Source organism: Danio rerio, chromosome 20, assembly GCF_049306965.1.
Source record: "Danio rerio strain Tuebingen ecotype United States chromosome 20, GRCz12tu, whole genome shotgun sequence".
In the NCBI taxonomy this organism is placed as follows: Eukaryota; Metazoa; Chordata; class Actinopteri; order Cypriniformes; family Danionidae; genus Danio; species Danio rerio.
This window is the reverse complement of record NC_133195.1, coordinates 42,614,391-42,629,983: the sequence shown is the minus strand read 5'-3', so window position 1 is coordinate 42,629,983 and position 15,593 is coordinate 42,614,391. Positions and strand designations below refer to the sequence as shown.

At 34.0% G+C, this 15,593-nt stretch overlaps 3 protein-coding genes across 8 annotated transcripts in view; 2 read left to right on the top strand and 1 right to left on the bottom strand.

Annotated features, from left to right (window-relative positions):
* Positions 1-2,008, bottom strand: part of esco2 (establishment of sister chromatid cohesion N-acetyltransferase 2) — a 365,881-nt gene extending 363,873 nt beyond the window's left edge. For 2 of the 3 annotated variants that reach the window (XR_012395470.1, XM_005160818.4), the window contains exons 1-3: positions 1,873-1,965; positions 962-1,015; positions 33-876 (exon numbers count right to left, since the gene is read on the bottom strand). Coding sequence is in view for 2 of the 3 variants with exons in the window: in XM_005160818.4 (XP_005160875.1) it covers positions 33-876; positions 962-1,005 (888 nt within the window). In the remaining variant the exon portion in view is untranslated. 3 annotated transcript variants of the gene reach the window in all.
* Positions 2,009-2,760: 752 nt separating this feature from the next.
* ccdc25 (coiled-coil domain containing 25) lies at positions 2,761-8,200 on the top strand. Of its 2 annotated transcripts, none has more exons than XR_011007673.2 (9): positions 2,761-2,925; positions 3,170-3,217; positions 3,308-3,347; positions 3,491-3,542; positions 3,629-3,704; positions 4,126-4,229; positions 5,279-6,421; positions 6,481-7,630; positions 7,721-8,200. XR_011007673.2 is itself a non-coding variant. In NM_200388.1 (9 exon segments), coding segments are annotated over 9 exon segments (624 nt in total). In that variant the 5' UTR covers positions 2,781-2,900; the 3' UTR covers positions 7,751-8,198.
* A 2,275-nt stretch (positions 8,201-10,475) lies between these two features.
* On the top strand, positions 10,476-15,018 carry ccl38.1 (chemokine (C-C motif) ligand 38, duplicate 1). Of its 3 annotated transcripts, none has more exons than XM_068215562.2 (4): positions 10,476-13,310; positions 13,429-13,527; positions 13,774-13,885; positions 13,974-15,018. In XM_068215562.2, exons 1-4 carry the CDS (start codon positions 13,241-13,243, stop codon positions 14,101-14,103), a joined length of 411 nt encoding a protein of 136 aa, XP_068071663.1. In that variant the 5' UTR covers positions 10,476-13,240; the 3' UTR covers positions 14,104-15,018.
* The last annotated feature ends 575 nt before the right edge of the window (positions 15,019-15,593 follow it).

Below are 15,593 nucleotides of genomic sequence, written 5' to 3'. Positions count from 1 at the left end.
CTATCAACATAAATTACCCAGTTCAATCTAACCTGGCTGCCAGTCTCAGGGCTCACAGATCTCCTCAAAACCACCCTCAGCTCTTTAGTGATGCCATGCACATCTGCAAGGACCTGAGGAGACATTGGCGCTTGTGTCGACTCTCTTTTATCATGGCTAACTTCCACTTCTGGCTGTTTTTTCAAGAAAACAGCACGGCGAACTGGGGAACGCTGTCCTGGTGCCGTCACCAATTCCTTCTCCCTCACCGGTTTCCGAATGCTGGGTTTTTCGTATGTTGGTTTAGGTTTTGTATTCTGTGCAGACTTCTTATACATTGAAGTAGGCTTTTTTCCAGTGTTGAAGAAAGCAGCGCCGACAACCAGCTTGGGTTTACCTTTGGACTTCATACTGCTGAATGAAATGGGAGCCATTGTGGATTTCAGCACTTGATCCGTTTGTTTATCTGACGAACTTTTTGTCGCTTTGGGCTTAGCCGTGAAGTAGCCTTTTAGGTTGGACTGTGGAGCAGAAGCTCTGGGTTTCTTCTGAACTTTCTTGGCTGGTTTTACAACCTGATTCGCAGCAGTCAAAGGAGGGCGTGACGGCTCTTTGTTAGTGACTGATGGTGGAGATTTGGCTTCTTTCAGCACTTTTCTCTCCAGAGGTGTGAGATACAGGGGTTTCTGCTTGCTGTAGAAGGTCCCTGCTCCCAGCACTGCTTTCCGTGGCGAGACTCGCTTTGGGGGAGATTCTAGCAAAAAGGCCCTCTGCGTCTTTTTAGGTGTGCTGGGAATCTTTTGGGGGGAATTCAGAGAAATGGGAATGTTTTCTTTTTGTCGAGTGGTCCTTCTTGGAGAACTCCTCAGGCTTGTTATTTGTTTCTTCGATGGATTACTGTGGTGGGGTTTTAAAAAATTTATATTTGTGTTACAAGAGCAAATATTTTAATATCTAATAAAAGTAAACTACACAATGTTACCTCTCGGCATCAGGAGAGCCATGTTTTCTCTTTCGGGATAACATCTTCAATCACCTAAAATGAGAAAACATTTTCAGATGTATCAGTATATAAAAAGAAAACAGATTATTTTGCTAATCTCTTTGTCGTAGAATGATCAGAATGCATACGTAGAAACATGTTTTAGACTTGTTTTTTAAAATATATATATATTTTTTTTTAAAAGTCTGAAAAAAAAAAATATATATATATAGAGAGAGAGAGAGAATCTAATTATAAATAAACATTTTCTATACATATTTGATGATACAAATGTAGATATGTAACAAAATAGTTTGGTATAGTTTTATTAATATGTATGCATCACGTATACATAATAAATATATATAATACATAGATTTATATTACGTCAAAAACTTATTTTGAATGTGATTAATTTTTGCCCAGCACTAATAAATATATAAACATAGACTGCATATGACGAGCTAATCTGCAGTTCAAGTGCTTTAGCTTGAGATAAAAAAGGCCAATTTACTACGTAACGTAATGGTAACACAACGTTACTTTTACTTGGTCTTTATAAGGTCTTCGAAGTCTTAACGTTAAATATTAACGTTACTTTATACAACCTGCAGAAACAGTGAAACACGTAAGTTAACGTCAGTTATCTGCAACTGTGAAAGAAACAAAACACTGTTTTCATGTCGAAATTACAGCTATGAGATTTGCATATGAAGTTTGACTTATACTTTATTATGTATACGATTTATAAGGTTACATCCTAAACATAGCTCTCTCACTTTTCCCGCAGTTCATTTCTAGGCGCCAACTAGGTGAACAGTACATAATCTCTAAGAATACACGTAGGTACCGTTTATCACAAACCCCATCAGATACTAACTTGAAAACAATACCTGTAGTAAACCACTTACCGGGTAGAATAGTACCAAATCTGGTTTTGAATTTACGTGAAAACACTGGAGCAAAATAACCGCGGCAAATCCTCTCAGCTTCACCCGCGGTCTGTTTTGAAGAACGCGCCAAAGTCAATTGTGGCGCACACGGAAGCGGAAACAGGGTTTGGAAGCATGACAACGTCCGGTTGGTGAAAATAACTATGATTCATCTGTGCAAATCGGTTCTTTTGAACAAGTATTTTCAATGAGCCGATTAGCGACCGACACAGAAAAGTTTCTAATCTATCTTTGTCAACTATTGTATTACGTTAAAACAGAATTAATTAACATCAAGATGGTGTGAAGCAGTTTATTCGTTGAGCCAAAACAATGCAAAAAGTGTATACAGGGTTTTCAGTTCTGTATTGGTAAATTGAATAAACTAAATTGACCGTGGTGTATTTGTGTGATTGAGTGTGTTTGGATGTTTCCCAGTGTTGGGTAGCAGAAGGATAGGCTATCCGCTACGTAAAACATAAGTTTTATATAAGTTGGCGGTTCATTCCGCTGTGGCGACCCCAGACTAACAAAGGGACTAAGCCGAAAAGAAAATGAATGAAGGATATATTCAGACAAATCAACATATCCTTCTGTAAATATATCCCTAATATAAATAAAACTGTAAAGTTTGGTGTGAGTGTAGATTTTCAATTCCATGCACAAAAAAACTCTAACAAAAAGAAATACTAATATTATTTGGGTGCTTTCTCTTGTAAGAAAAAAAAAACAAAACAAAAAAGACCAAAAATCTCAAAATTAACAGGTGTAAGTGAAAGACTTCATGGTTTGGCATAGATTCCACTAGTTTACAAAAAGATCCGACTCACCTGAACAATTCATTTGCGAATCGCGAATCACTAACTCATTGCAGCCCTTCGTTGTGGTCGGAATGGATGGTACACGACATGTGCCACTAATACAGATTATTTACCTCTAATGTGTTCAGTGTTTTGTTAAATATATATATAAAGTGAGACCTTTTAAAGGTTGTGTCTTTTGGCAGAATGGTGTTTTACTTTACAAGCGCCGGTGAGTAGTGAACTGACTTCATGTTTTGCTCAGGCAATGCAGTGTTTATGCTGTCAACAAAGACAGTGTGAAAATGAAGTATATTAGTAATGTAACTTATTAAAGTAAGTGCAGTAATGCATAGCAATTTATTAAAGATGATAAAATAGTTGCATAAAGTATATTTACATTTTGAATAATGTTGTGTTCAGTTTGTGATCAGCAAGAATACTAAGTGTAAACATTGTTTGCTTATCTTTTACAGTTGTCTCACCGCCCCATACTATCTACATGGGCAAAGATAAATATGAAAGTAAGTGCTTATTTTATCATAAATATTACTTTAAAAGCACACTCATCGTGTTCCTGTCAGGCCATTGATAAATATATTGTTTTCCGACAGACGAAGATCTCATCAAATATGGATGGCCAGAAGATATCTGGTGAGAAGAAATGTTATTTTTTTTGTATTATTAAAATAATAAAAATATTATTCTCTATTATTATTATTTTTAATATTATTTATCGTATTTTTCTCTTTCTAAAGTATCAGCTCAAATGTAATAAAAGTTTCTGTGATTTCCAGGTTTCACGTAGACAAGCTCTCATCTGCTCATGTATATCTAAGAATGCCTAAGGTATTATGAGAAGTGAAAGTTGGTACAAAACAGTTGTATTATACAATATTGTATATTTACACAATTTGTATTGCCATCGGTTAAAGGGTACAACTATAGATGACATTCCAAAGGAAGTCCTGATCGACTGTGTCCAGCTGGTCAAAAACAACAGCATTCAAGGTAACTTACTGCATTTTTACCTTGATTGTAAACTAAAGAGCTTTTGTCACTTCTCATGCATTATTTTGTTTCATGTTTAAAACTGTGTATGATTTATCCAGGAATTAACAATTAATTCTTGATTTTCAGTTTTTTTCCAGTATCAATATTTATATTTTGGTTAAATTCCTAATACTTCTTTCACCGAGACTCTTTATTTAAGTAATTAATAAGCAGACTGGTTGTAAAATAAGTTCCTTTTTCTGTTGTATTGAAATGCATTTACAGTTATTTAAAGTTTTTGTTTGGCACTATGAATTTTGCATAATAATTTAGGGTTGTGTTTAGTTATATATATATATATATATATATATATATATATATATATATATATATATAACAAAAATGCATCATAATACATGCATATAATACATTTTTACAGGCTGCAAAATGAACAATATTAATATTGTCTACACACCATGGAGCAATCTGAAGAAAACAGCAGACATGGATATCGGTCAGATAGGATTTCATCGGCAGAAAGAGGTATGATTATGTTTTGATAATACTTTGCACTATGATTTTATTCACACTGCAGACAGTTCCAATCCATATCTTAAAGTAGTGTGTCAGAAAAAACAGCGGGGCAAATGTTTTTTGAACACGTCACCATTTTTGTCAGAAAACATATTTCTAAAGGTGCTGTTAACTAACTACACCAGATGTTGATAACAACCAAAGAAATCAATATATGCAAAGAAAACTAAGCTAATTAGTTTACAAACTAATGCGTAATAAAATGAAATGACACAGGGAAAAAGTATTGAACACATGAAGAAAAGGAGGTGTAGAAAGGCAGTGAAAGCCCAAACAGCAACTGAAATTTCTCAGTAGTTATTGAGCAACCCTCTGCCCTTTGTCATTGTAAATTAATATTCGCTGCTTCAGTTCAACATCTACATTACCAGCATGATGAAGATGAAACCAGGGTGGACATTTCAGCAAGACAATGATCCCAAACACAGCCAAGCAAACTCTCAAATGGTTTCAGAGAAAGAAAATCAAGCTGTAGAATGGCCCAGCCAATCACCTGACTCGACTTCAATAGAAAACACGAAATAAAGCTCAGATTTGATAGACGAGACCCACAGAAAAATCAAGATTGTCACACTCTGTCGAAGTCTGTGAAAAAAACTTACACCTGAGCTATTCATGTGACTTCATTCTCCATATGATAGGCGTCTTTAAGCTGCCATCACCAAAAAAGCCTTTTATATAAAGTATGAAATACATTTCAGTCGTTCACTATTTTCTTCTTGTGTCATTTCATTGTTATTACACAAAAACTCTTTTTCAGATTTATTTTTTCTTTTCTTTTTTTTCTTTTTTATGTTTGTATTGTTTGGGTTTTTACCAAAATCTGGTTTAATTCCATGTCAACAGCTCCCTTAGAAATAGCATTCCCTGAGAAAAACATGACGCGTTCAATACTTACTTTCCCCGCTGTATGCTCCAAAAATTTACTGAATGTCTGAACCAAGTTTGTGATTTTGATGTTCTCCTGCATTATTGTTGTACTTTTAAATGATCAACAGGTGAAAATTGTAGCAGTTGAAAAGAAAATCAACGAAATCGTCAACAGACTAGAGAAAACAAAAGAGGAACGGTATCCAGACCTTGCTGCTGAGAAAGAATCCCGAGACAGAGAGGAAAGAAATGAGAAGAAGGCTCAAATACAAGAGCAGAAGAAGAAGGAGAAGGAGGAAGTGAAGAAGAAAAAAGAGATGGAAGATTTAAAGTGAGGCACAAAATGTTGATTTATGTATTTACTATTTAATAGTTGAAACAAAATAGTAGACAAAAACGAACATTCTGTCATCATTAACTCACCATTCACTTGCTCTGAACCATTTGGAGTTTCATTCTTCTGTTGAACACAAGAAGATATTTTGAAGAAAACAGAAAACCTGTAACCATTGACTTTCATTGTATTTGTTTTCCTACTATGGAAGTCAATGGTTACAGGTTTTCAGCTTTTCTTCAAAATATCTTCTTTTGTGTGCAACAGAGGAATGAAACTCATAACGGTTTAAAACCTTATGTGGGAGAATAAATGGTGAGGTAATTTTCATTTTTGTGTGAACTATCCTTTTAAACAAAGAAAACGCTGTCATTCTGAATGTTTAGACCACTAGTGAAATGCTTTATATATTTTATTATTTTTATTTAGTTTTGATTTTAATTTTTTGATTTTAATTGATTTTAACACACTGCATTTAAAAGGTTGACATCTCCAATCAGATATTTTTAAATTAAAATATTTATTTATTTAAAAAAAAGAAAATGCACACCATTTGGGAAAAACTTTAGGTTTGCATTTTCTAAATCAATTCAGTAATCTTTATAATAAATTATAACATTTGCACACCAATTTGAGAGCATTTATACTTTACATAAAAGTATATTTCTTCCCAAAAATGATAATTTACTCTCTATTTGTTCTCCATCAAGTGGTTTTAAACCTTTGTGAGTTTATTTTCTCTGTTGAACACAAAAAAAGATATCTTTGAACCATGATATAAACCATTAGGCATTGACTTCCATAGTAGAATGAGTCAATGGTTGCAGGTTTCCAGCATTCTTCAGAATATCTTCTTTTGTGTTTAACAGAGGAAATAAACTCATAAAGGTTTAAAACCTCATGAAGGAGAATAAATGGTGAGCTAAGTTTCATTTTTGTGTGAACTATCCTTTTAAACAAAGACAACACTGCCATGCTAAATATTTAGACCATTAGTGAAATGCTTTATATATTTAATTATTTTTATTTAGTTATGATTTTAATTTTGAAATACACACTGCCTTGCCTTTAAAAGGTTGACATCTCTAATCAGATATTTTTTTAAATCTCTAATCAAATATAAAAAAAAAATAGAAAATGCACACCATTAGTGAAATACTTTTAGTTTGCATTTTCTAAATCAATTGAATAATTTTTATAATAAATTATTTCATTTGCATAATCATTTGTGAGCATTTACGCTTTACCTAAAGGGATATTTCTTTCAAAAAATGAAACTTTCACTATTTACTGTCCATCAAGTGATTTTAAACCTGATTGAGTTTCTTTCTTCTGTTGAACACAAAAGGAGCTATTTTTGAACAATGTTAGAAACCATTAAGCATTGACTTCCATAGTAGGACAAGTCAATGGTTACAGGTTTCCAACATTCTTCAAAATATCTTGTTTTTTGTGTTCAACAGAAGAAAGAAACTCAAGCAGGTTTAAAAACACTTAATGGATAATAAATTTGAGTAATAAATTTGAGTAAACATTGACAGAACCTTTGGGTGAACTAGCCCTTTAAAATGGCACTTTAGCTTTCCAAGTTTGTGTATTTTTTATATCAGTGTGTCCAAGGGTCTTAAAAAGTATTATAATGTCTTAAATTTCAAAAACATAGTTTTAGGCCTTAAAAAAAATCCTAAATTCATTTAAATATGGTGTTGTGGGTCTTGACATTTTTTTAACAGGTATTAATTTTTCTAAAATATTTTTTTAAAAAGCTATCCTATTGGTACAACATACAATCCATCTACATGTGGCCAAGAAATAAATAATTAGTACAAGAATTAGAATAAAAATCATATTCATTAGCCATTTAAAAAAATCCTCAGCGTTTTGCCCTTTATAAGTCTGAAAGTGAGTTCTTCATGGTCTTAAAAGTCTTAAATTTGACTTGTTGAAATCTGCAGAAACGCTGTGTATAGACTCAGTATTTTGTGCTCCTCTACAAAAATCCTTCATACACCAGCATCAGCTCTTTTGAAACCTGCTAATTACAAGCACATACACATACTCATTAAGTGCCCTTAACATGTAATGTCTACTTTCCTATAGGAATTATACATCGCTCATGAAGAGTGACAACATGACCACAAATGAGGTATTTCATCATGATTGCCTAATATTGTGCAGTGCATTCATAACACACACATTTATATTTTATGTTATAACATGATCGTTTTCTCTGCAGGATGGCTATGATTCTGATGATTTCATGTAAAGTTAAAGGAATGAATTGAGCTGCAATGAAAAACCAGCATCTTTTCCCACAGCATCTCCAAAAGACATCATGGGCATCATAAATGAGCGATTAATCAGAAACCGCATTTGTGCCAAGAAAGCACAACACCAGGACAGTTCAAGAGCAGCTGGCTTGTTATTCCTTTCAAATGCACATGCAATATGTAAAGTATGTAAAAAATAATACTCTAAAAATAAGTAGATTGCTCTTCTACACCGGATTTAGCTGATTCAGTATGTGAAGGAGTTTTGTTGTGAATTAAAGATGTTCACTTTGGAGATGTGTTCATGGATATTTATGCAAAGACTTATCTGGGGTATTTGTGCTTATTAAACAATACCGTTCCGTCTGGAGTGAAAGCATTTATTGTCAAACCTTTATCTTTTTTTGATGTCCAAAAATGAATAAACTTTCGACTTTCTAAGTTCATTTCTGTTATGAAATTTTTAAATTATATTAATATTTCTCTCTGGGATATTCATGGATAAGCATGGCCGCTGGATGAGGGCATTATTACATTATTATATGGGGCATTCTACCAGAAACGCACATTTTCACTCATAAGAAAGGTGACAGGGTCTGACTTAAGCTTGTCGTCTTCAAAAAAAAAGCACACAAAATTCAGCATAAAATCATACAATTCAACAACAGAACGCATCCTTGATCACTCTCAGATTCTCCATCAAATGATTTCACTTTTAAATAATACCTTTAAAGATTGCACGCATTTAATGCTAAATTTGATGCAAACGTGACAGAATTGACAGAAACACGGAGGTAAATGTATTTGTATTACATGTTTGTAGTATTTATTTGTAGAACTTATTTATAATTTAATGTTTTTAATCAATTGATGTTAATGATATTAACCTAAACGTGCTATTTCTGAAGTTTTGTTTATTATTCCCCCCCCCCAAAATTTCTATTATTACAAGCTATTTCTGATTAACAGTTTTTAGCATAACAGAAAAAGTTGTAGGTTCAATCGGGCTAAGGAAGGGGACAATGACAGGGTTTGTAGCTACATTTGTCAATTGTTTTTTGAACAAAAATCTGAGAATCAAGTGACAAATAATTTACAGAACAACTCACCATTTCAACCATTTGAGAATTTCTTTTAGGATGAAATAATTTTTTATTCACTGAATTGATGTTTATATGTCAGGGACAGATAATGTACGTTTCTGGTAGAATGTCCCATGTGTAAATGTTAAAAATATAAAGGGACTGAAAACAATATCATATAATTTTCAATAAAATCTTTACATTCTCTTCAATCGATTTGTTGAAATAAAAAAGCTCATCCAAATGATAGTTCCTACAATGATTTGCTGTTAAACTTCTCACCTGAGTCATCAAAAATGTGGCTATTTATTTCTATAGAACATTAAAAAAGATTTTTAGCTTATCACCTGTGTTTGCATTATTTAATTATATGACGCAAATATGTCATGCAAAAAAAAGATGATTGTTTATTTACAATATTACTTGAAGATAATTAAAATAAGAGCTAATTTTCTGTACCAAGTCAATGGCACTGGGAAAAGGCGATAATATCCACACGATGGCAGTATTTTGCCGCATATATTTATTTTAAATTCGTTCTCATGACTAAATTTAATTTACGAATATTAAATGTCTGAATAGCCATTCATTTCTTTTCAATCAATGGTCAGTAAAGAGGTGCAACCAGAAACAAGTGGACTTATACAATAAATATAATATTTTAGGGATTATTTTACCAGCGTAAATATGTACCACGAATTTTGTAGCATGTGTCAAAATTACGTTCTAAATACATCATAAAGTTCATTTAGTTTGAAATATGTCCGTGATCTCCCATATTCTAGCAAGAAAACTGTCAATTTACCCTTAATCACACTTTATAATATTTAAAGAGATAGTTCGCCCAACAATATATATACATATACAGGGATTTTTAAGATATTTAATATTTAAGAATTTTAAATTAATATTAAATATTACAAAATTATTAGTACTGATTTAAGAAATCAATACCATTAATAATGAATCAGTGATAACTCATTAAGAAAAAAACTAAAAAATATATATTTTTGCAAAATTGTTGCAAACAATTTATATAGGTTGATTTCAAACAAACAAATTAAATTTAGTAATGTTTAACAAATTACAAATTTTAGTGGATTGAACATAAAACAATTAGGTTGTCCCAGAAAACCCTCAAGAATTGTGTTGTTTCAGCTCATTTTAAGAAAGTAACTTGAACAAGCAGCAAACAATTTCTTTGAGTGTAGAAAGGATCTGCACTTCTATTTAAGGATTAATCCTTTTTTTAAAAAAAAAGTTTTATTTATACATTGTAAAACACATCACAAAAAACAAACAAAATAAAGGATAACAAAAACATGTAAGCAAATTCACTGAAGAGTATTTAGGAAAAAAATACCAAAAATACAGGTCTACAATGTGCTGATCACAACTAGTATCCAGTACAAAGCTGGGAGTCGAGGCAGGAACTCAATTAGAAAGAATAGAGGCAAGCTGAAGAGTTTGGACATGTTTGTGAAGGGGTTCCCACAATTGAATGAAAATAGTGCTTGGTCGGTGAAAAAAGTACCTAATTTTCTATAAAGATAACATTTCTTATCCAACAAGTGTGAGAAGAAGGGTGAGGGATCTTCCATTTATTTATTCATTCATTCATTTATTTTCTTTTCAGCATAGTTTCTTTATTATAATCTGGGATCGCCACAGCGGAATGAACTGCCAGCTTATCTAGTATCTCTGGGCAAAGGGATCTTCCAGCTCAGAAGAATTAACCGCCTAGTCAGAAGGGTTTTAGAAGGCTACAAAATCTGCAAAACAAGAGGGTATAAAGTGTGGCCAGGTGGGAGACCCCCCTATTGGATCAATGTGGGCTACAATAGATCTTCTGCAGTATTTGTAATGATTGAGATGTAGTTCAACAGATGATTCATTGGTTAAATCTACCTTTTGCCACTTTTCCAAATGATCAACTATCCAATTCATGTTTATTCATGTAGCACTTTTCACAATGTAGATTGTGTCAAAGCAGCTTAACATAGTTCTAGTAATGACCAGATTTCAGAGTTGAAGTTCAGTTTAGTGCAGTTCAGTGTGGTTTAAGTTTCACTGCTGAAAGTTCAAAAACAGCAGAGCAAATCCACTGAAGCGCAGCTCCACAAGTCCCAATCCGAGCAAGCCAGTGGTGACAGTGGCGAGAAAGAAAAAAAAAAAACTTCACCAATTGACGAAGTGAAGGGAAAAATACTTGAGAGAAATCAGGCTCAGTTGGGCACAACCATTATTCTTCTGGCCAAATTTCCTGTGTGGAGCTGCAGTCTAGGCGCCGGAGGCTGGAGAAGCTGCAGGTGTGACTAGGGCACCGGTGGCAGGTCAGGCTGGCCCACAAGATCAATGCTGGGACTAGTCTGTCACTGTGGTCTTTCAGGAATCAGTCTCATGCACTCCATTCCTCTATGACCACCACAACATCAGCTCGGGATTTGGCCTGGTTTAGGATTATGGATACCTTGGGATCATCTCTTCACAGGTCTTAGATTGCATCAACAGCGCTGCATAGTCTCTAGGGCAGGGGTGTCAAACTCAATTCCTGGAGGGCCGAAGCCCTGCACAGTTTAGTTCCAACCCTGCTCCAACACACTTACCTGTAGGTTTCAAACAAGCCTGAAGGACTCAATTAGTTTGATCAGGTGTGTTTAATTGGAACTAAACTGTGCAGAGCTGCGGCCCTTTTGGAACTGAGTTTGACACCTGTGCTCTAGGGACCTCGGAATGAGTATTCCCATGGGGAAATAGAGAATATAGAAAATTATTAGCGTAGCTGCTGTTCAGTGTATTTAAATGAGATGCAAAAATAGAGTGTTATAAATTAAAATAGCAGTTATCTAAAAAAAATAGAAACAAACACGAAAAGCATATGGGAGTTTCAAATACAATGTCTGGTGCATTAAGACAAGAGGAGTGTGTCCTACAGGTGGTTATCAAGCCAGCTCCCCTGCGTGGAGCATGTTCTTGCATCATACCGTTATGTGATGCATTGTGTGTATGCTTTTTACTAAAAAGGTAGGTCTTTAATCAGGTTTTGAACTGAGAGACTGTGTCTGAGCAACAGACATTATCAGGAAGGCTGTTCCAGAGTTTAGGAGCCATAAATGAGAAGGCTTGACCTCTTTCACTCGGCTTTGCTATTCTAGGTACTACCAGAAGCCCTGAGTTTTAAAGAGCGGGTTGGATTGTAGTGAGACAGAAGGTTGGTTAGATAAACAGGAGTTAGATTATTTAAAGCTTTATAGGTGAGAAGTAATAGTTTATAATCGATACAGAACTAAGTCAAGTTATTTTTTGTTGCTCTTACAACTGGAATCGACAACAAGACTTTTGTCAGGAAGTGTAAGCTGTGTATAACTGAAATTTGTCAATCTGCACAGACATATTGCCCTGATATAACTATTGTTCAGTCCAATAAAGACATATTTATTAATAGCAGAAATTATGTTTCTCTATTACTAAGTGCACTTGTAAATGACATTGATGTAGTAACTAGCAGATAAGCAAAGATTAGATATATGTGAAAAAGGCATAAGGGAATATCATTTTAAAAATATGATGGAAAGTTTAAGCGAAGGTCAAGGAAGATCATTTTGTATTTATAGTTCATAACTACTATGGATTAAGGGTTAGTTTCATTTATTATATATGATTCATTGTAATTTCTAAACACACTAAGAAATGCTGGGTTATTTAAAACCAAACATTGGGTTACATTTGGTCCTATACATTTAATAAAAAAATAGCCCAGCAGTTGGTTTAGTGCATAATATACCCAGAATTGGTGTAGTAAGTACATGGAGCGTATAACTATAGAACTTCTAAAAATAATTACTTAAAACTAACGATTAAAGTAACTATTCAGAAAGAGCAGTTCTAAAACATTTCTCAGTATAAATGCTCTTTTTAATATGTCTGTGGTTAAATGGATCACAATCGTAATTCCAAGTCATGATAAATCATCATTTATGTGGTCAGAACTCAGTGAGTAAATGCTGATATTAACTGTGTTCAGATCACACTGTGTGCAGAACTAAACACTTTCAGATCAACCACAGTTTAAAGACATTTTTCCATTAATTATTGATGAGAGACAAATATGACAAACTCAAATAAGTTCATTTCCTTAGCTTTCCCGTTTTAGTCTAAATTCGCAGAATTGAGGAAGGATACAACAGGAAGCTCTACCCCTGCAGGCCACCACAGTTTCCCCCCTATGTGTGTGATGTCACTTGTTCCTTATTGGATGGAACCTATAGTTTGTGGAAAAAAAGTACAGACTAGTTCTTTTATTAAGCAGACCGTATCAGTGAGGTGAGTTTCTTCAGCCAGTCAGCCATCGATAAAGCCAACAGTGCATCAAGATCTGCTCATCGACTGACAACAAACCTAAACATGAGGAGGTCATGCATCTTCATCGCCTCTCTGGTGCTTGTCGCTTTCTGCTCAGTTGTTGGAAGTGATTGTACGTCCTTTTTTTATTTCTGCTTTTTTTGTAAGCAAGCAATAGACTATGTACTCTTTTTCCTAAAAATGTATTTCATAGATTGATTTGTATTAGGAATTGATTTCTTTTTCTGCAGGGTCCCAATGTAAGTGCTGCTTTTCCTTTTCCAATGCAAGACTTCCAGTACAGCAGGTTGAGAGTTGTCATACTACAAATCTTCTGTGCAACATGAATGGTGTTATACAAGTATTTTTTGACAGTTTCTATCAATTTAAAGTATTGTGATATGGTTTTAACACTAAGTATTTTTTTAATTTTCATTTTTCTGTAATATATTACATTTTTTTGTTTTGTTTTGTGAAATAATGAAAAATATTTTCCTTTGAAAATGCTAAATTTATGTATATTTGTTATAGATAATGTATTTTATACATTAACTTGCAGGTATATTAACAAAAGTTTTACATTTATTTTTCTGCAGGGTCACAGGGTCCTGAAAAGTGCTGCTTTTCTTTTACCAATGCAAGAATTCCATTAAAGCAGATTGAGAGTTATTATACTACGCATCTTCAGTGCAACATGAATGCTGTTATGTAAGTATTTTTGACAGTTTCTTTACATTTAAAGGGTTGTGATTTGGTTTTGTGAAATAAAGAAAAATCTTTTCTTTTGAAAATGCAGTTTCATCATAAGGGCTCAAAGGGAGATCTGCACTAATCCAACTGAGAAATGGGTTCGGAGACTGATGAAGATGGTGGACAATCAAAACATGAAGCAGATGACAGAGGCTGGCTCTGTGGACAGCGCCTAAGATGAGAACGCTCTTCTTTTTTCTGAATATTGCACTGAATCGTTTCTCAACTGTGTTTAAGCTTTACTTTTATAAGCACCTGACTATACTGTTACTCTGCTTTGATTATTGTATATCTATATATTTTTGCAAATTATATTCATGCTAGAACTGTAATGTGAATCTGTCTGTATTGTTACATAACTATATGAAAATAAACAACAGGCAGAGCATTTGGATTTTGGTCTGTTTTTTTTGTGTTAGTTTAGTGCATTAAATAATGTTAACAGTTTTACTTTTAATACTATATTAGCAAATATTGAGTTAACTAATTAAATGATTTTGCAGTGTTTGCGATAATAATGCCAACAGGAACATTGATACAGCGAATAATGTCCTTAATATTAATCTTTAATAGTTAACTATGCAGAAAATATTTAATAGTTAACTATGCAGATCTCTCACACACCCCATAGCCAGTGTATGGGGATGATTAAGAGGCCATAATGAATAATGGCCAATGAAGGGAATTTGGTCAGGAAACCAGGATTATGCCCTACTCTACGGTAAAGTGCCGTAGGATGTTTAACGACAACAATGACTCAGGACCTCTGTTAAACATCTCATAAAGACTGTGCTCACTGACAATAACCTCCCTAATACTGGGGTATTAGGACTCAGGCTACAGGTTGAGCACCAGTGATGTTGCTGGCCTTACTAACACCTCTTCCAAGAACAAGTTTTCCCATGTGGTCTCTCATCCAGATACTGATTAGGCACAGACCTGCTTAGCTTCAGTTAGCAACCAGTATTGGGCTGTAGGGTGATGGCTGTGGCATTTGTAAAGATCATGTTGGAGGCCAGAAGCCATTGACTTCCATAGCATTTTTATTTCCTATTATGTATATCAATGGCTACAGATTTTTAATATTATCCAAAAAAGAAAGAAAGAAATTGACTCTGTCTTAACTGTACTGACAGACCACTTCCTCCTAAAGAGCGAGCACTTGTTGCAATACAAACAGACACATAAAAAAAGGATTTACTCTGTGAAGGCGGCGTCTCCTGACCAAGGCTGAGATGGAAAATCTGACCTTGGGCTGCCACCTCAGATGTCCTTCACTGGCGGGATGTTTCTCTTCTGTTTATAGGAAAGATTCAGTCACATCCTTTTCAGGCCAGTGCGCTGCACTATTACAACACAAACCTTTTCAGAGACACGTTTACAAAGCGAGTCACTAATTAAAGCAACTTTGTCAAAATGATTCAATCATGCCATCACATTTTATTGCTAACAATGTTTTGAATTCACTTTTATATCAAGTCAGATTTTTATGTAGTAGAAATGTATTGGCCCATCTGTAATTCAGAACACTAGTATTAAGGTTAGAAAAGGTTTAAGCAAATTACAAGAGTGGTCATACACTCAAGAAATATTTTGACCGCTTGTTCAAACTACTTATTTAAAATGAGCTGAAACAACTCAATTCTTAAAGTTTTTTAGGAGACAA